General features: G+C 49.9%; 1 protein-coding gene across 5 annotated transcripts in view; it reads right to left on the bottom strand.

The window, feature by feature from the left end:
- LOC135901971 (E3 ubiquitin-protein ligase Siah2-like) overlaps positions 1-17,194 on the bottom strand; it is a 137,622-nt gene extending 120,428 nt beyond the window's left edge. Inside the window, exon 1 of one of the 5 annotated variants that reach the window (XM_065431841.2) lies at positions 16,843-17,194. In XM_065431841.2, the coding sequence (XP_065287913.1) occupies positions 16,843-16,965 (123 nt within the window). In that variant the 5' untranslated portion in view covers positions 16,966-17,194. Of the gene's footprint in view, positions 1-345; positions 365-16,842 lie in introns of those variants that run through there. The other 4 variants (XM_065431845.2, XM_065431843.2, XM_065431842.1 and 1 more) reach the window with 4 other exon arrangements.
- Positions 17,195-21,825: the final 4,631 nt, after the last annotated feature.

The following is a 21,825-nucleotide window of genomic DNA, read 5'->3' as shown; positions in this document are numbered from 1 at the left end:
CTCTAGATGTGCTATCAGATACTATTCACAAAATTCCGATATCGTTTTTCTTTGGCGAGTTACGAGAGTTGTACTTGATAGTTTCGTTTTCTGATGATGTGCGATTTTTGCCAATTTTTAATAAAACTTCGGTGACATAAATCGAAAATTCGAAACAAACAGTCAATAGACATTACGTTTTGCTTTTAAATGCAACAAACCCCGCCAAATTTGGTGCCGTGGCTGCCGAGAAAGACGAATTCTCCTTTTACGTGTATTTAGATAGGAGCACCCGAGCTAAAGCTTCCTCTTTCAGGTGGCGAGCATACACTATGGGGTTATGTTACAGAAATAGAGGGAATTTACCTCGATCAGCTAAAAGGGCCACTCTAGATGCGGGCTCTTGTCCATTCCGAAACTAAGAACACGCACCGACACCCGTCGCTCCGAGCCGTCGCCGATACGATCGCCGATACAGTTGTCAGAAGAGACCGCTGCTCGCAGCGCTACGACGAGGCAACTGCAAGGCTAACCCCACCAGTAGCCTACAACCACTCAACTCAACCTGGCTTGAAGTCTCGCCTGACGTGAGCGCCCGTCGTTTGCTCCCCGTGACGTCAGAGCGGGGAAATTTCTTATTGCCTTCCGTTCTCCACGCCTGTGGAGTTGGCAAAGCTCTGCCGCTGTACACCTATCAAACAAACCGGATCGAAGACGTAGAGGTGTGAGCCAAGACGTACGCGCGCCGCCTCCGACGCCGGTGTTTCTTGTCGGCAAGGTCAGTGCATCATTTCAAAAAAAAAAAAAATGATTTCCTTTTTCAGTCCATCCAGCCTCGTTTGAGATTTTCTGTTGTCTTGCGTAATTCTTTTGCCTGTCTCGAGCGCAGAATCGTGTCAAGCAGGGGAGCAATGCAGCAACACAATACGAACAAAAGTAACCCTTGCTCTCCACGCGTCTACTCACGCGTGTCGTCACAAAGCGCAACGTGGGATTCCGAAACTTCTTTTCCAAAATCGTAATATCGTAATATGGCGCAACGAAAAGAAACAGCGACCTCGATCGGCACATCGGAATCACGGCAGAGGGTCGTGGACCCCGTAATTGTGGTTATATAGTCGGCGATGTGTCTGAATAGCGGCATCAACGCGAGAGATACAACTTGTAACAAGATAGAAATTTCTGGCCTCGATGCGTTTAAGATGTCGGTCGGAAGTTTACGCATTATTCCGGGCGTTGCATTCGAAGCAGTTTTTCTACCTTCCTACATGTAAACGATAATATGCTTACATGCCTACTTCATGGTGCTGTTTCTTTGTACCGTTCATATAAAAGTTTGAATGCAACTGACACCGATAGCTGCAATGAACTATAAAACAGTTTCGACGTGCACGTTAAAAAAAAACTTTTTTTTATAATTATTCATCACAGCAATGCCTGTATTTCTACTAATTCGCACCTCGTTCATTCAACCTGGTGACGACGAGTTAACAAATTGAGCAAATTTGTTTTCTACCGCATCATAACATAGCTGAAGAAAGGAAAGGTACATCTGCTCAGAAAAAAAAAGTATTTTCATTTTTTCTTCAGGAAAAAAAAAGGCGTTATAAGAAAAGCTACATAAGGGCGACTAATATTCAGAACAAGTGAATTCACTTATTGTCCAGTCACCCGCCGTGGTTGCTCAGTGGCTATGGTGTTGGGCTGCTGAGCACGTGGTCGCGGGATCGAATCCCGGCCACGGCGGCCGCATTTCGATGGGGGCGAAATGCGAAAACACTCGTCTATTTAGATTTATTCAGATTTCCGGAGTCCTCCACTACGGCGTATATGTCCACATTAGATGTGATCCGTTTCTTTTTATTTATCCCAATGTGGAGAGAGCATCATTAAATTTTTGCATGTCTTGTTTTGTGGTTCGTTTCTGAATTTATCAAGCAGCAGCCTCATGATGCTAAACTGACTTATTACAATCATCAGCTTTTCTTTCGCAGAAAAACAACACATTTCCTCACCCATTGTTTGCCTTCCCATCACTCGCATAATTTTGCAGAGTATTCTACCTATATTGACTTGCTTGGCCTCCACTAAAGAGTCCTGCATTTTCAAATACCATTCTTTCCTTAAAATTATTCGACCCTTCTCATAATTTCTGCACCTTGGGCTTCTGATACTATGCATTCACCATTTTTGCTTGTTGTTTCTGGCGAGAAATGTCTTCTTTAATTTAGAGCTTAAATTTTACCTTTGGAACACACAGAAAGGCTTGCCATTGCATATCTGCATATCAGGGAAACATGTTTCATTAAACATTTGCAATATCCAACAGAAGATTGATGGATACATCTTGCAGTGTGATTTGACTGAATGAGCCATAAAAGTAAGTCATCTCACTTGGTAAATTAAAACACATATTAGTGTGATGTACAACATATCTTACACCAACGTGGTGGGTTCTCTTGCTTATACAACAAAATAATTGGTGCGCGAGAAAAAAGTTATTTTTGCATGCCCCTTGTACACACTGATTTAAGAAAAATGAGCTGGAGCTGTTCACATGATCTACTTATTTTACCTGCGAGTATACTCAACAAAAATGTGTCCCAGCTGCTTAGCGGTAGTTGAGATTATGTCTGTATTACATATGTGCGGGTTGCCTAAAATAATTGAATTTTGAAAATGCTCGCAGGGATCTGATGTGCATATCAGCAGTTTATGGATACATGTAAAAGACTCAGCATCAAGTGCAAGTGAACGGCCCCACAGGCCCGGAGTCGATCATGCAAATAGATTCGCTGCACACATTTGTGACCAGAAAAGATATGCCACATAAAATGGCATGCAAGGAAGTGTTGAAAATATTGGACAGTTAATAAAACGCCTACGCTATTAATATGCGGGTTCATGCCCTCGATTTCGTCCGTATTAGGCACTCGCCTCTTGATTGCTTCGTGGCACAGAAATACTCGGCATCGGGCTGTTTTTCTGCTGTGGCCTTCGTAGAAGCATGATTGTTAAAAGTGCAACAATTACACAGATTCTAAGACTTGCTTGTGGATTCGCCAGTACAATTCCGGTGCGCTGGTCCGCCTGTCCAGCAATTTCCTACTGAAGAGAAATCTGCAAATAAAAACACCGCTCCGCAAGTAAAAAAAAAAATGCTCTACTGTGACGCTTCTCAAACGATTGCATCATAAGAGCTGTCTACTCGCGTTATGTTCTGAACAAGATACATTCGTTTACATACATGTGAAGGTATATGTCAGAGCACTTCGGGGCTTGGGTGGCACAAAAGGCATGAATGTGCCATAGCGTCCTGTGTTGATGCGCGATCGCATTTCAAACCTAAACTGTACGAAACTACTACGCATCCAAAAAACAAAACAAAAAAAAACAGATTCGAAGCTGAAATTCGTGTCATCCTTTATTGCAGGAATGCGTACATCGCGATTTACATAAGTCACGCACTTAGCAAGCGTTTTCTGTAAACTTAATATTAACGCATCCCTTTCATAAAGCCATCAGGTATGCGTTTTTAAATGACAAAGCATAATGTGACCTGTACTTGTTTTCAGCTCTCTCAATCTGCAAGATGTCTGCTCCACCACCAAAACCATAGAGAGGGGTCTACAGACAGACAAAATGGATAGCAGGCTAACGCACCTTCTCGAGGCTAAGCAATCACTTCTCGAGAGGTGGAAAAGCCAACGCTTGAATCGCAAGCTCAGAAAAAAGAGCAATGCCAAGCCCCGTCTAGGCAGCAATGGGACGACATTTGCAATTCAATCGACGGGCAGATGCGCACGGGAGGGAAGTTGAATCTTCTCATTGCTCGACGACTCCGGCACCAAGTCAAACCAGAGAAGTGTCCTCGCTAAAGCGCTCCACGAAGCCAAGAAGTCGTCTTCGGAAAAGGACATGCTGGAGATGCTGGCTAAGAAGTACCTGCCGCTCAAAACTGTGGCCAATGGGGCGGCATACCCAGTATACAAAGGGAAGCCGAACTCCGTGCTGGACGAGCCTTTCAAAATCAGTGAAATCCGCCGCGCCCTACACGACCTCAACGGTAGGTCAGCACCCGGCCCGGATCAACAACAAGGCTCTCAGAAACCTAGAGGACGCATCGATCGAGTTTCTTACAGATGAGATAAATCGTATTTGAGAGCAGGGAATTGTACCGGAAGAATAGAAGTTGGCGAAGGTCATACTAATCCCAAAGCCCGGTAAACCGCCGAGCCTGGACAACCTCCGCCCAATCTCACTGACGCCATGTGTAGGGAAGGTGGCCGAGCACGCCATCCATAACAGAATTGCCGAGTATATCGAGACCAACGACTTTTTCCCTCACAATATGATATGTTTCAGGCCAGGCCTCTCCACCCAGGACGCCATGAAGCTTATCAAGATCCAAATCCTGGAACGCTGCACTCGGGACACGAGAGCCATCCTTCGTTTGGACCTGGAGAAGGCCTTTGATAACATCCGTCACGAGTTCGTTCTCGACGCCATCTCCAAACTCGACCTGGGTTTGTCCTTCCATGCCTTCGTCAGGTCTTTCTTGAACAAACGATGTGCCATCCTCAAGGCTGGAGATTTGGAATCGGAGAAAATGAAGCTGAGCAGAAGAGGCACCCCCCAGGGGTCAGTCATCTCATCACTACTCTTCAACATCGCAATGGTCGACCTCTCAAGGTATCTAGGCAAGGTCCAGGACATCGGTCACACGATCTACGCGGACGACATCACTGTCTGGTGCGCGGGTGGCAGTGACGGACAAGTCGAAGCCGCTCTCCAGGAAGCTGTCGACACTACAGAGCGCTTTCTAACCGACACGGGACTCCGGTGCTCCCCAAAGAAATCGGAGCTCCTTCTCAACAGCCCAAGTAGAAAGGGCCGCAAGCCACAGAACTGGAAACCCCCCTCTGAAATTGACATTAATCTCTACACCAATTGCGGAGATCCCATTCCCAAAGTCGCGTCCATTCGAATCTTGGGAATGACACTCGAAGGGGCGGGCTCGAATAACATCACCATTCCAAAACTAGCAAAAACGACGGATAGCGTCATCGGTCTAATCAGGCGGGTAGCTAACAGAAGGAGAGGCCTGAGCGAAGAGAATCTGTTAAGGCTAGTCCACGCTTTCTTGTGCCATTTTACGTACGTAGCGGCCATGCACGTCTGGAAGAGGGCCGAGCGAGACAAGCTAAATGCCATGATAAGGAGGGGGATCAAGAGCGCGCTCGGACTACCCAACTACACACGCACCGACCGACTCCTGCAGTTGGGTATTCATAAAACCCTGGAAGAGATTGCAGAAGCACAAGAGAGGCACAGATTCTTAGGCTCTCGGGCACCAGGGCGGGCAGACGACTCCTAACTGAGATGGGCGTCCCCCCGGCCACTGTCGAAGATGCCTTCCAGGGCCTTCCGAAAGAGCAGAAAGATAACATCATAATATCGCCCGCCCCGCGCAATATGCATCCCCAGCGCAACGTAGAAAGAAGGAAGGCCAGAGCGGTAGCGCTCCTACGCCGCGCAACAGAACTCCCTGGCGGCACCTGCTTCGTTGACGCGGCCCAGTATGCAAACAGCAACAATTTCGCGGTAGTTTCAATCAGCCACAGAGGTTGAACCACAGGAATTAGAGGGCAGTAAATGGCATATAATAGGGCTCAGTGAAGTTAGGGGGCCAAAAGAAGCATATACAGTGCTAAAAAGCGGGCACGTCCTGTGCTACAGGGGCTTAGCGGAGAGAAAAGAACTAGGAGTCGGATTCCTGATTAATAAGAATATAGCTGGTAACATACAGGAATTCTATAGCATTAACGAGAGGGTGGCAGGTCTTGTTGTGAAACTTAATAAGAGGTACAAAATGAAGATTGTACAAGTCTACGCCCCCACATCCAGTCATGATGACCAGGAAGTCGAAAGCTTTTATGAAGACGTGGAATCGGCGATGGGTAGAGTGAAAACCAAATACACTATACTAATGGGCGACTTTAATGCCAAGGTAGGCAAGAAGCACGCTGGAGACAAGGCAGTGGGGGAATATGGCATAGGCGCTAGGAATAGCAGGTGAGAGTTATTAGTAGAGTTTGCGGAACAGAATAATATGAGGATAATGAATACGTTCTTCCGCAAGCGGGATAGCCGAAAGTGGACGTGGAGGAGCCCGAACGGCGAGACTAGAAATGAAATAGACCTCATACTCTGCGCTAACCCTGGCATCATACAAGATGTGGACGTGCTCGGCAAAGTGCGCTGCAGTGACCACAGGATGGTAAGAACTCGAATTAGCCTAGACCTGAGGAGGGAACGGTAGAAACTAGTACATAAGAAGCCGATTAATGAGTTAGCGGTAAGAGGGAAAATAGAAGAATTCCAGATCAAGCTACAGAACAGGTATTCAGCTTTAACTCAGGAAGAGGACCTTAGTGTTGAAACAATGAACGACAATCTTGTGGGCATCATTAAGGAGTGTGCAATGGAAGTCGGTGGTAACTCCATTAGGCAGGATACCAGCAAACTATCGCAGGAGACGAAAGATCTGATCAAGAAACGCCAATGTATGAAAGCCTCTAACCCTACAGCTAGAATAGAACTGGCAGAGCTTTCGAAGTTAATCAACAAGCGTAAGACAGCTGACATAAGGAAGTATAATATTGCTACGGGGTAGTATTCCCAATGACCAAGAGTCGAGCAGGAAGAAGAAGTCGACGATTGGAAGCTAGCGCGGGCTGTTGCCTCCTGGTCAACTGCGGCGTATAGCCTTGTAAATATACTTGTAAATAGCTTTTCGTCGGTGTCTTCCTACGTAACATATTTGGTGGAGGTGGACGTTCCCTGTACCTCGTCACGGAGCTTCGCAGTGGACGGTACGTCGAGCCTACCTTCATAGCTCCCGGCGATGCCAACCCGACACCACCGGCTCCGACACCTGCTGCCACTTCGACAACCTACATCACCCTCTCCGCTCCCCGTGATCCTGGCGTATTCTCGGCAAAAGATGGGGAAGACGTCGAGGACTGGATCAGCCTTTACGAACACGTCAGCCGCAATAACCGGTGGGACCCAACTATCATGCTCGCCAACGTCGTCTTTTACCTCGGTGGCACACCTCGAGTTTGGTATCGGACGCACGAAGATGAGCTGACCAGTTGGGATTCGCTTAAGCAAAAGCTTCGAGACTTGTTCGGCAACCCCTACGGTCACCAACTTGCCGCGCAGAAGGCGCTTTCCGGTCGTGTGCAGACGTCAACGGAGCCCTACGTCACGTACATTCAGGACGTCTTGGCTCTATGCCGCAAAGTTGACGCACACATGACTGAGTCCGACAAGGTCTCCCACATCCTCAAAGGCATTGCCGATGACGCCTTCAACTTGCTCGTATTTAACAACGTCGCGACGGTAGATGCAGTTATAAAAGAGTGCCGCCGCCTGGAATTTGCTAAAAGCCGACGTATCGACCAACAGTTTGCCCGTCTGCCCAACACCCCAGCGACATCTTCCTGTGCCGACGCTCCTCGTCCCAACAACACTGGCGATGTCACCAGGATTGTCCGGCGTGAGCTCGAGGCCGCCTATCCGGCTGCGTTCGACTCCGGCCCCTCCAATGCACCTGCAGTCACTGTTTCCCTGATCCAGGCAGTTGTCCGCCAGGAGTTCGCCAACATGGGTATTCACACCATCTGCTCGGCCCATCGCCCTGATCCCAACCGGCATCTTCGATTCCACCCCGTCCCGCACCTTCTTACCCACCACGTTTCCGCAACCCCTCTGAATGGCGCACTGCAGACGACAAGCCAATTTGTTTTCACTGCCATCGAATTGGGCACATTTCTCGGCACTGCCGCAGTCGCTGGAGTTCCCTGAACCAGTCTACATCTACTGCCTACTCTCGCCCCCCAGATGGCCTTTCTCGTCGCTATGCCGCACGCTCAGATAATGCCGCCACCGATTCTCCTGCGCCGAACCGCCCCTATTCTCGTTCACCTTCGCCCCAACGACGACAATCTCGCTCTCCCCAGCCCCGTCGTTCCTATTCGCCGACTCCCTTCGGACGCCGCTCCCAGCCGGAAAACTAGACGATGCAGCGCCTCGAGGTGACGCTGCATTGCTCCCTACGCCGCCAAATCCTCTCCTGACGTTGCCCACTCATCTGAACCTTCTTTACGTGCAAGTCGACGGTGTTCCTGTATCAGCTCTCATAGACACTGGGGCGCATTTGTCGGTAATGAGCGCGGATCTTCGTACCCGGCTGAGGAAAATAATCACGCCCGCCACGACGCCTGTTGTCCGTGTCGCCGATGGCGGAACAGCCCCCGTCATTGGTATGTGTGCCGCCCGCGTCTCCTTCGCCGATCGCTCCACTACCGTGCTATTCACAGTCATCGCTCACTGTCCCCACGACATCATCCTCGGCCTCGACTTCCTCTCCGCACATTCTGCTCTCATCGATTGCTCCGCCAGTACTCTCCGCCTCGACCTGCCTGTTCTGGATCCCGCTGAACAACACCTTCCTCGCCTCAGTTCCGTCGACTTCGTTCGTTTGCCTCCTTCGGCACTGACTTACGTTGACTTCGTGTCATCCCCACCAGTGCCCGACGGTCACTACATCGCGGCTCCTATGCAAGACGTCCTCCTTACACACGGGATCACACTACCTCATACTATTTTATCTATTACGGCGAATTGCGTCTGCCTGCCAGTGGTCAATTTTGCCTTGACGACACAAGTGCTGCCACGCGGGATGTCTCTGGCCCAACTTTGCTCATTCGAGGATCACTCTGTAGCATCGATTTCAGTAGACGACAATTCAACCGATTCTCCTCTACCTTCGCAGTCGGCAACTTGTACCATCGCCAACTTACAGAAAATGATTGCACCCGACATGCCGTCCGAGCACGCTCGTGCGCTCTACCGCGTTCTGATGTCCTACCAAGATATTTTTGACTTTAACGATCGTCCTTTGGCCCAAACAACAGCTGTTAAACATCGCATTAATATACGTAACAATATGGATAGAATTGAACATGCTCCAGGAACGGAGGAAGCCTAAAAACGGTGAAGAAGAAACTAGGAATCGGCAAGAATCAGATGTATGCGTTAAGAGACAAAGCCGGCAATATCATTACTAATATGGATGAGATAGTTCAAGTGGCTGAGGAGTTCTATAGAGATTTATATAGTACCAGTGGCACCCACGACGATAATGGAAGGGAAAATAGTTTCGAAGAATTCGAAATCCCAAAGGTAACGCCGGAAGAAGTAAAGAAAGCCTTGGTAGATATGCAAAGGGGGAAGGCAGCTGGCGAGGATCAGGTAACAGCAGATTTGTTGAAGGATGGTGGACAGATTGTTCTAGAGAAACTGGCCACCCTGTATACGCAATGCCTCATGACCTCGAGCGTACCGGAATCTTGGAAGAACGCTAACATAATCCTAATTCATAAGAAAGGAGACGCCAAAGACTTGAAAAATTATAGACCCATCAGCTTACTGTCCGTTGCCTACAAACTATTTACTAAGGTAATCGCAAATAGAATCAGGAACACGTTAGACTTCTGTCAAGCAAAGGACCAGGCAGGATTCCGTAAAGGCTACTCAACAATAGATCATATTCACACTATTAATCAGGTGATAGAGAAATCTGCGGAATATAACCAACCCTTATATATAGCTTTCATTGATTACGAGAAAGCGTTTGATTCTGTCGAAACCTCAGCAGTCATGGAGGCATTACGGAATCAGGGTGTAGACGAGCCGTATGTAAAAATACTGAAAGATATCTACAGCGGCTCCACAGCCACCGTAGTCCGCCATAAAGCAAGCAACAAAATCGCAATAAAGAAAGGCGTCAGGCAGGGAGATACGATCTCTCCAATGCTATTCACAGCATGTTTACAGGAGGTATTCAGAGACCTGGATTGGGAAGAATTGGGGATAAAAGTTAATGGAGAGTACCTTAGTAACTTGCGATTCGCTGATGATATTGCCTTGCTTAGTAACTCAGGCGACCAATTGCAATGCATGCTCACTGACCTGGAGAGGCAAAGCAGAAGAGTGGGTCTAAAAATTAATCTGCAGAAAACTAAAGTAATGTTTAACAGTCTCGGAAGAGAACAGCAGTTTACAATAGGCAGCGAGGCACTGGAAGTCGTAAGGGAATACACCTACTTGGGGCAGGTAGTGACGGCGGATCCGGATCATGAGACGGAAATAATCAGGAGGATAAGAATGGGCTGGGGTGCGTTTGGCAGGCATTCTCAGATCATGAACAGCAGGTTACCATTATCCCTCAAGAGAAAAGTATATAATAGCTGTGTCTTACCAGTACTCACCTACGTGGCAGAAACCTGGAGGCTTACGAAAAGAGTTCTACTCAAATTGAGGACGACGCAACGAGCTATGGAAAGAAGAATGATAGGTGTAACGTTAAGGGATAAGAAAAGAGCAGATTGGGTCAGGGAACAAACGCGAGTTTATGACATCTTAGTTGAAATCAAGAAAAAGAAATGGGCATGGGCAGGACATGTAATGAGGAGGGAAGATAACCGATGGTCATTAAGGGTTACGGACTGGATCCCAAGGGAAGGGAAGCGTAGCAGGGGGCGGCAGAAAGTTAGGTGGGCGGATGAGATTAAGAAATTTGCAGGGACGGCGTGGCCACAATTAGTACATGACCGGGGTTGTTGGAGAAATATGGGAGAGGCCTTTGCCCTGCAGTGGGGGTAACCAGGCTGATGATGATGATGATGATGATGATGATGATGATGATGATGATGACAGAGGTTCGACCGTTAACGCCGCTTCGGTACGAAGCACGTCGTCGCATGCGGCCGAGCAAAGTGGCCATTGCCTTGGCCCTCCTGGACGACGGACATGCCAATATCTTTAGCGACTCCAGGGTAGCCATCCGCGCCTTCAGCGTTGGCGCCGCGTGTAAGGAAGCCTGTCGCATCCTCGAAGGCAAAAGCATCGCCACTCACACACTCACGTGGTTCCCCGCTCACATGGGATCCATCATGGGAGGCCCCACAAACCTCAACGAGCTGGCCCACTCCAAGGCGCGAGGTCTCGCTTTCCGCAACCATAGAGAACTCCAACGCCGGCCCGCAGTGGTGGAGAACAGAGATCAACCGACCGCATACAACGAAATTGCGCAGCACTTTTATCTCGACAGGAGAGACTTTCCCCTTCCACACAAGAAGTTAAATAGAGCGCAGGCATTGACCCTCAGATTATTGCAAACAGGTTCATATCCCAACCCGGCTTTATTCCACAAAATTTATCCCGACACCTATGCCACTAGTTCTTGCAGGCACTGCAATGACATCGCTAGCCTAGACCATATGCTCTGGCGTTGCCCCTCGTTACGAGGGACAGAACAAATCAACGAGGACAAGTGGCTCTCCGCTATCAAGAGCCCCGATGCCGGGGCGCAACTATGGGCTGTCCAGAGGGCCCACGATGCGGCGGTCGGGCAAGGCCTGACTGTCCCAACGTGGGAGCGGCCCGCAGCGCGCTGAGTCGCGTACCTCAGGACCTGCATTAAAGTTTTGCATCCATCCATCCATAATAACTGCGCTGGCCACATTGACCAGTAGCAACAGGGCGCGCACCCTAGCGGAATTCCCACTTTTTCGGGCCAGCTTTTCCTCTAGAGTTGGTTATACTAACCCTATAAGCGACGCGTGAGATTGAGCCGTGAACGTCGGTACCCCTCGCGCCCGGTCGCAAGATGTGCAGTTGCTGCAGCAGCACAACGCCGCCTCCTCCCTCACCCCCCCCCCCCTCCACACACACACCCTTTCGCGCGACGAAGTGCTCTCCGCTTTCTTCGCGCCCGACACAGTGAACCGCGATCTTCGGCTTCCCTCGCGCGTACTACAGCATGCGACGCGCCGCGACGGTGTTGTCACCCTTGGACTTCATGCAGAACGTCACGGAGACGGCGGAAATGTGGCCGGGGTGCCCATATAATTGATATCGCAATAAAAAACGGTAAACTGGCAAACAGCGCGCCGGTAGACGGTACCACTCGGGGAAAAAAACCGGCCAGCAGGTGGCAACCGCGAGTCGCGTTCCTGCAGCTCTAGTTCCAAAGTACGCGGTCTTCTACAGTTCGAGCGCGCTCTCGCGTACCGCGAGATTCCTTTACAGCGTTAGCCATGCGGGACAAACAGAGCAAACTGTGCAAACTTATTTTACTATTTACGTCTTTCTCTCTCTCTCTCTCATTTCGAGCCGTATGGCGTCAGCACTTAAAAGTCAAATGGCAAACACAACCCGCACCACTGCAAGTGAACCCAGGAGCCCCCAATGCGATTTCGTAACGCGTTATAAAACGCGCGAACTCTTATAATAGATGTTCATCGAAAATTGGTGCAAGCGCATAAAGTGGTCCGTGATGTCAGAAAATCTTCGGAACCGCGCAGTCCAAGCAGCAGACGTTTTCAACTCAAGCTTGCACCACCGAAATAGCTTTCCGCACGGGTACTGGCGAAGCTTCAAGCTCTCGGGTAATTTCCACGCGCTAAAGTGCGTCAGTGAAAATTAACGTAAACCCATAGAGAAAGAGATTTGTCTGTGGTAAACCTTACAGGCACTTGTTCGTTGCCAGTATACTTAAGTGCAGAAGAAATAAATCAAGCGGCACTTCAGAGGACCTGGCACAACTGAGCGTTGAAAGCCAGCAATATTCATACAATACTGGCACCGAGAATCGGCACCTGTATACATGCATCTCCAACCACGAATAAAACACCGCTGGCTAAATCTTCTCTTTATTTTCGGCGATTTCAGGTTAAGAGCTTTGTTTTCAGTTACCATTTATGGACAGGAAGGCTATTTGATAGGCAAACTTCTCATTTTGTCGTAGTTTGTAAACAACTTAGGTCTCCATACCGCGAACACTGACCTGACAACCTTAAGATACTTTAGATACCACACTCGAAGTAAAAAAAAATAATATTTGGACGAAAATAATCACAGTTGTTTGATTACACAAGAAGTGGATTATTAATTTAAACAATGCAAAGACTGTTTTGTAGGAATGCTGCAAACAGGCACTCTATATATACTGGCTATAAATTCGTAGCTGGATTTGTCCACGCCACATGGAAAATAAAATATTCACAGTTTTATTGATGAAATATTCGCGCATGCAGTGGCCGAAATTTCGGCTGCCGTTACGTGTTTCGGCGACGTGACTGAATAAACGTCCACAAAACCCAGGACCTGAAAAATCGGTCGGCAACTACGTTTGCATTGTTTAAATCAGCTGTGCTCTACAGGGGACACAAATAAAGAATATAATTATTGGTGTAACTACTACAATCGTAAACAAGTTCCAAACATATAGGTGTACGCCGACGCACTGACCGCTGGTAGTTCTGAACTTAGTGTCACACATTACTTCCCCCCTCTTCTTTGGCTTCTGGATTGGATTGGCGCGGCTCGCTACGTGCTTGCGCGCGCTTTTCCGAGCGCAGATTAGTGTGCGCCTGGTTTCTGCACTAGGCTGTTATGCGATCGCTTTTTCGACCGCAGATTGATGTGATCCTGGTTTCTGCACTAGGCATAGAGTTTCATATTAGTATACCTAGAGGCAAATCTGGCGCTGCGATCGTTCAACCATCATGGGAATGATGGGAAGTACAGGCTTCGGATTGGCATTCTGTTGACTGGCGAACTAGTGCACAAGTATTTTTTTAAAAGTTTCGGTTTCGCTCCAACTGCAATTGCTATAACCTGCAGTTCGACAGTGCAACGCAAAGCTCTCTGCGTTTGTTATGTTGCTCGGAGTGGCGATAGCGCGCTGGGTCAGTGACTGGGACGATGCTTGGGTCGCGGTGTGGCGTCGAAGCCGTGACGAGAAAGCGGCGGCATCGTAAACGTTGAAAGAACATGTTTTGAGCGTTTAGACCTTTGTTTGTTAAGTGTGTTAGGTTGGCACTGTAGCGTTACGTGCTTTATGAAACTTCAGAATAGAACAAAGAAGGCACTACTGATACAAGACATATACAATTGTACTTCTAGTGGCTTGACAATCAAATTTTATTGAGGGCTTCATTATGTGCTCATTGAAATGCGTGTTTTAGGACTTTGAGAACACAAACTTACTTGTGGTAGAAAAGATAGCTGCTTCCTAGCTGTAGTCTAGTGTCGCACAATGGGTACCCGCAAAGCCGCGCTGTAACGCTTCGGAAGCGGTACGCCAATATAAAATATGATGGAGCATACTCGTAGGACGCCACTAGCGTCCTAGCTAGCACTGCAGCAGATCTGCTTAAAAGTACTTGAAGACGTTCAGCAATTGTGACAGCCGACGCAACTTTTCGAAAGAGCGAGAGAGTTCGCAAGTGCCTGTCGTCTGCGAGAAAAGTCTCGCGTTTGCAGCGAGCAGGCGTCGTAGCAGACGACACTTCTAGCATTCCCGACCTTGGCATTCCTCTCAAGGGCGCAACGCTTTGTCACAATACAACATTTTTATTTCCAGAACTACTTGATGAGTATTTTTATATAAGTACATGCACGGTTGTTTTGCTGTTGCAAAAGTGAATAAATAATTATTCTTTGGCGTTAAATTGGGAACAGAATTGCACAAGTATGCATACCCTGGTGTGTCCTGCTGACAAACTATAGTAAACCATGCTTCCATCTCAAAGTCATGCAAAGTTTATGTAGCGTGTTGTGCATTATGTAACATACTGCAGAAATATAATTAGATTTTACGCGATAATATTTGAGTATAGCGCTGTTTACTGCGCCAAAAGCAAACGCCACTAGTCTAAAGACCGAAGTCAATCCGAAGCCTGTACTTCCCATCATTCCCATGTAGGTTGAGGCGACGCTCATGATAACCCCCGTAGACACTAGCGCCACATTTCCCTCTAGGGTATTTTTAGAAACTCTATGGCACTAGGCTTTTGCACGATCGCCTGCTTTTTGCACTGGGCTTTCAAAAGGCGAAGTGAGCGTCGCTTACTGCAGGCGGCAAGTGATTTGGCTCACGTACTGCGTGAGCAAAAACATAGGCGCGTGGCTCATGAAGGAGATGACCGGCGACTTGCTTAATCTGTCGGACCATGTCATCGCCGACTGGAGGAACTACGCTCGTGAGGTCGTGCGGGACGAGCTGCTGGCGCGACCCCCACTCGGTGGCCCCGGGAGGATTGTGCAAATTGATGAATGCCTCCTTCGCGGCAAGCGAAAATACAATCGAGGCCGCCTGACGACGGGCGACAACGTTCCGCCGAGCCGTCAAAATTACGGCGGCATTGCAGATCGTGGACCATGGGTATTCGGCATGATCTGCGTGACCACCGGGGAGCTCCGACTATTCAAGGTCGACCGACGAGACGCGGCGACGCTAGGCCCCATTATTGCAGCCAACGTTGAACCGGGAACCACCATCCACAGTGATGAATGGGCCCCATAAAACTGCATCCCGAACTTGGTGGGGGCTAACGGAGCAAGACTGAATTTGCAATGGGAGGCTGTTAACCACAGCATGAACTTTGTAGACCCAATCACGGGCGCTCACACCCAGAAAATCGAAAGCTACTGGCAGAAGGTGAAGCGCTACCTCGACTCCGCCGGCTACAGGGTGACTCCACAGCTTCTCGAGTCGCACCTGATATGGCTATGGTGGGCATCGATTAATGGGCACATGCGCTGCAAGGACTCGTTTCTGCGTTTATTTGAAGCGATCGCACGGCGCTACCCACTGTGACATAGTAATGGAAAATAAAGCGCACTTTTCTGACCCTTTGCTTTTGTATGAATGTTTCCCGGCATTGCTGCGCGCTTCCATACACGGTAGGCCCGCGGCGCTGCACTTCCGCAGTAAGCGACGCTCACTTCGCCTTTTGAAAGCCCAGTGCAAAAAGCAGGCGATCGTGCAAAAGCCTAGTGCAGAAACCAGGCTCACATCAATCTGCGGTCGAAAAAGCGATCGCATAACAGCCTAGTGCAGAAACCAGGCGCACACTAATCTGCGCTCGGAAAAGCGCGCGCAAGCACGTAGCGAGCCGCGCCAATCCAATCCAGAAGCCAAAGAAGAGGGGGGAAGTAATGTGTGACACTAAGTTCAGAACTACCCTGACCGCTTATGACGTGCTCGAATGTCGATACGTAAATACTGCAAAATAAAATTCACGTGACATGTTTATGCAAGTCGTACGCTATTAGCGAAACGCCACATTGCACAAAAGCGTTCTGCAGGTTTCACTTGCTGTTTCAGTTGCTTTCGCATGCTAGTAATTAGCCATTTAAAGGGAAAACTAGTCATAAGAAATACAATAACCTGCGTATGCACCTCCAAATGGCAACGTACAGTACTTCCGTCACCTATATCAAGTAAGAAAAATAATAATAATAGAACGCTACTACTAAAAACACTGTGATTGCCTGTGACAGGGCTGAAATACGAACAGCTACATCGCCCGTCATAAAGAACCACTGAGCATGCCGTGAAATAAGGAACAAAAAAAAATCAATAAGGCAAGCAAAAGATGGCACGCGAAAAGCGGTTGCCTCCCGAATGGCACGCAAACTCCAAAAGCTTCCGCTGCTGCACCTCTCGCAACAAACCATCATTTCCCAACAAAGCCGAAAAATACTGAAACCAAAGACGTCGACTCAATTATGCCTTCTTAGAGCATGCGAGCTCTATACCGCGGCCGAGCGCCCAGTGCATTTCGTTCGAAGATCAAGCTTCTTTTTTTTTTTTTTTGCCGCTTACTGCTACCGCTGTCACGGACGAACAAGACAATTGCGCTACAAGGCATTTCCGAGTGACAAACGCACGCAAGAACGGCGACCGCCAACAGGGCAACGGCTTCTCGTCGGTAGACTCACCATTGTATCCGCTCTCCAACGCGACCACCGGACATCGCATCGTTCAGAAGAAGCTCGGCACACTGCGACACATCCATCCGCCAAGGAACACAGGTAGATCCACTCACTCCGTACCGAAAACATTCGTCGCGAGCCATGGAGACGTAGCCCGCCCTTTCCCGCCAAAAATCAGCTGGGCGGGAAGCGCGAAAAAGGTCAGTGCGCCCGAACTAACGTCCTCCCGTCTTGACAACGTCCGCGGACTGCCCGGTTATCCCTACCTATCCTAACCGTATACCGTCTGTTGGGGAATCACCCGTGCCTAGGTGACGCAATTCAACCAATTAGAGCACGCGTGTGCGCACGGCACTCACAGCAGCCGAGCGGCCGGGCCAGTGGCCGTACGCAGCGCGCTCCCCGAGCACAGGGACACGGCGTAGGGCCAGGGCTTGCCGGCACCGTTGGGTCCGTGGTGGCGCTAACGCCACGACCAGGGATTCCCTATATAAATGACCGTTGGCTTTTCGTTACGGGCGATCTCTGATGTTATGCTGCGGTCGGAGTTACGATGAATATTTCGATAAGCTTGAGTTTTGTTCTTCGGGCGATGAAATATTCGTTCGTCGCTGCTCGAAGTGTTCCTTCTGGTGCCACCGGGAGGCCGTTCCGCGTCTACCTGCCGCGAGCTTGATCTATGAGGAGGGAAGAAATGAGATTATTGTTTCAAGCTGATCTGTCTCGTAGCCATTTCTGCGTCTGTCTTGGGGAGGGAGGACGCCATGTTGACCATGTATCGGGTCCACGTCGAGGGGCAGGCCAGCCCGAGCGTGGGCTGTTGATGTCCGCGAAGTTTTTTAGTAGGCGGAAGTGCGAGGTTTTGACTTGATAGACGACATATATTTATGTAAGAGCCGGAGGTGCGTGCGCCTGTTTCGTACGTTTAATCCGCGCGATTAGCCTCTAGTCTTTACGAGCGTGTCAGCGGCAGCACTTGCCTCAGATCTGAAAGCACTCGTTCGCTTTCAATGAAAGCGCGCTGGCACAATTTGTCGGACATCGCATTTCACTGCGGCTATTGATTTGCTTACCTGTAAAGTTTGAGGAATATTTCATTCTTGCGTACCAAAGCTTCGCGAGCAGCACGTCGCTCGTAACGTCCGATGCTGTGCAGGAAAGTCGCCGCTGCGTACTATGAGTAATGATTTCGTCTTTGTGTTTGTGCGTGCGCGCGCCTCGCACAGGTATGCCACAGTGTCTGTCTTGAAGTAGTACCACCATTTTGCAATAACCTAACTTTATTAGGGTATGTTCGCTTCACCTGTTTATAAGTCAGCACACATGAGTTGCCACGCATGCGCTGAGTAATTAACTGCAAAGCGTCGATAGGCTTGGGATGCTCGACCGCTTGAGCCATTATAGTACGCAACTGCAGACGACCTTATAAATCACCCTATCATCAGATTCATTAAATTCCGTGTAGAGGATGTGAGAATAGCTGACACGAAAAGTATCCACAGCTGGGCAAGTTGGTACGGTTGCATTCTTTACAGGCTGGACGATTTAAGACGACAGTCAGGGATTCCGTCGGCGACTGCCCTCGCCACGCGTATGTAACAGCGCAGTTTTCAAGAATGGCTCGCTGTCATCGCCGCAATTTTAGTCACAATGCCGTGACGGAGGCAATCTGAGAATTAGGCTGGACACCTTCGCTGCAATGTTTAAGGCGTGCAAGTTGCTAACGGTCTGATGATTGTGATTAATAGATTTTACTGGCACGAGGGCCAGATATGGCCAACAAGTGCCAAACAAAAGATGATAAATAAATTGACGATAGGATAATTTAACTGTGGGGGTAGTAGATCAGAATTTTAATGGTGCATGCAACATGGCTGTAGAGATCACTAAAAATTAGTCGTTGTAAAGTGGGTAAAATGTACGGGCATTAAAAAAAATAAAAATAATAATATGATAAAGGTCTGCGCAGGGAAACATGATGGTGGTAACTTCGAAATAAGTGCTGCTGGAGAAAGCATGTTTAACAGAATCCTTTGTGAAACGACGTAGCACCGACAACGTGCAGATTGGACACAGCTGATGACAGTCAGTGAAGATTCGCGGACGTCACTCCGAATCTTCCCCCAAAAATTATCTCGCCGCTAATGCTGCTGACCAGAAGGAGGTCCCGGGCTCGACTCCCGGTCTCGGCGGTTGCATAGTGGCGGAATGAAAAGCTATCGTGAACCACGTTTTGGGTGCACGGTGGTTTGAACGTTGCACCCAACGACTCAACCAATCGATCGATCAGTCAGTCAGTAAGTCAATTAAACAGTCAATAAATTATAACCATATAGCGGCTTCGGCACCTAAAATCACTTAATCCATTTAACGTATCTCCGGACCGTCAGTTCAAATTATGAACGGAACAGCGAAAAGAAACTGAAGCGATAGGGATAAACTGGGAAACGCGCTTACAGTTTAGCAAATTGTTCTTACGCAAGGTCGCCGCTCAACTGCGGAGGTCTGCTTACGCCAGGCCTTTGTGCACCGGCCTGAGTGAAAGTTTACAGTCATGCGCATCATCCCGTGTGCACAGTGATCGCTCTCTCTTCTTTCCTCATTCTATTCCCCATTTCCCCTCCCGCCAGTTTAAGGTAGCAAACCTGATACTCACCTTGTTGACTCTCCTGCTTTTCCACTCCTTTCCTTCTCTCTCCAAAAGCAGAAGACATTTCGGGCATTGCTCGAGAAAATTGTAGAGCAACATTAAACACTCAGTGTCCTTCCACTCTGTGAAGAAGGATGACCAGCGAAGCTGTATATGCGGGCCCCTTAATGGCAAACTGCACCTCCGTCGCGTGTCGGCCCGGCATTGCGCTATCTTGGGGATCGGCCCACGTACGGGGAGTGCTTAGCGCCTGCGTCACCTCTGCGCCGGTCGGCTCGGTATTGCGCTATCTTGAGGATCGGCCCACGTACGGGGAGTGCTTAGCGCCTGCGTCACCTCTGCGCCGGTCGGCTCGGTATTGCGCTATCTTGAGGATCGGCCCACGTACGGGGAGTGCTTAGCGCCTGCGTCACCTCTGCGCCGGTCGGCTCGGTATTGCGCTATCTTGAGGATCGGCCCACGTACGGGGAGTGCTTAGCGCCTGCGTCACCTCTGCGCCGGTCGGCTCGGTATAGCGCTATCTTGAGGATCGGCCCACGTACGGGGAGTGCTTAACGCCTGCGTCACCTCTGCGCCGGTCGGCTCGGTATTGCGCTATCTTGAGGATCGGCCCACGTACGGGGAGTGCTTAACGCCTACGTCACCTCTGCGCCGGTCGGCTCGGTATTGCGCTATCTTGGGGATCGGCACACGTACGGGGAGTGCTTAGCGCCTGCGTCACCTCTGCGCCGGTCGGCTCGGTATAGCGCTATCTTGGGGATCGGCCCACGTACGGGGAATGCTTAACGCCTGCGTCACCTCTGCGCCGGTCGGCTCGGTATAGCGCTATCTTGGGGATCGGCCCACGTACGGGGAGTGCTTAACGCCTACGTCACCTCTGCGCCGGTCGGCTCGGTATTGCGCTATCTTGAGGATCGGCCCACGTACGGGGAGTGCTTAACGCCTACGTCACCTCTGCGCCGGTCGGCTCGGTATTGCGCTATCTTGGGGATCGGCACACGTACGGGGAGTGCTTAGCGCCTGCGTCACCTCTGCGCCGGTCGGCTCGGTATAGCGCTATCTTGGGGATCGGCCCACGTACGGGGAGTGCTTAACGCCTACGTCACCTCTGCGCCGGTCGGCTCGGTATTGCGCTATCTTGAGGATCGGCCCACGTACGGGGAGTGCTTAGCGCCTGCGTCACCTCTGCGCCGGTCGGCTCGGTATTGCGCTATCTTGAGGATCGGCCCACGTACGGGGAGTGCTTAACGCCTACGTCACCTTTGCGCCGGTCGGCTCGGTATTGCGCTATCTTGGGGATCGGCACACGTACGGGGAGTGCTTAATGCCTGCGTCACCTCTGCGCCGGTCGGCTCGGTATTGCGCTATCTTGGGGATCGGCCCACGTACGGGGAGTGCTTAGCGCCTGCGTCACTTCTGCGCCGGTCGGCTCGGTATTGCGCTATCTTGAGGATCGGCCCACGTACGGGGAGTGCTTAGCGCCTGCGTCACCTCTGCGCCGGTCGGCTCGGTATAGCGCTATCTTGAGGATCGGCCCACGTACGGGGAGTGCTTAGCTCCTGCGTCACTTCTGCGCCGGTCAGCTCGGTATTGCGCTATCTTGAGGATCGGCCCACGTACGGGGAGTGCTTAACGCCTGCGTCACCTCTGCGCCGGTCGGCTCGGTATAGCGCTATCTTGTGGATCGGCCCACGTACGGGGAGTGCTTAACGCCTGCGTCACCTCCGCCGCGGGTTGGCCTGGCATTGCACTATCTTTGGGGTTTTCACACATTCATACATCGCACCGACCGTCTGCAATAGAAAATGCTTCTCGTCCAGCAACACACTCCAAGATTTGCCTGTGGTAATTTCAAACAGGGAGAGCAAAGCACCTCACAATGGGGAGGACTAAGGCCCAGTATGCTCCCAGTCTACTGAGCACAGCCAGTCTCAGATGCCGTGTCCAGCCACTGCTATTTTCATAACGCACTGCGAGACAGGGCCACTGTTGGTCATCGCACTTCCGAGAAAAACGTCTGGTTGCGAATTCAGGGAGAGATTTTACAGCGATATCTTTACTACTCCAGGTACAAACCAAAGTAAATGCCTGATTCCATAAATCTGACCTTCAAGCTCAGCCAAGGTCAAACTGGGACTTAGTCTGCCACCAATGGCAGCTGCTGCGTACGGCGTGGGCGCCCATATCTTGAAAACAATCTGCAATGTGGACAAAGTGTGCAGTCGCGTGCACCTAATCTTCAAGGCGACCTGCGTTGTGCACAAAGTGCACCAAGCGCTGGTAGCTTCGTATGCGCTGTGCTTTCAACGCTTAGTTCGTGCAGAAGCGAGACGAAGCAT

The sequence above is a fragment of the Dermacentor albipictus genome, chromosome 9, assembly GCF_038994185.2.
Source record: "Dermacentor albipictus isolate Rhodes 1998 colony chromosome 9, USDA_Dalb.pri_finalv2, whole genome shotgun sequence".
NCBI lineage: Eukaryota > Metazoa > Arthropoda > Arachnida > Ixodida > Ixodidae > Dermacentor > Dermacentor albipictus.
Note: the sequence above shows the minus strand (reverse complement) of the source record. Positions and strands in the feature narration are given on the sequence as shown.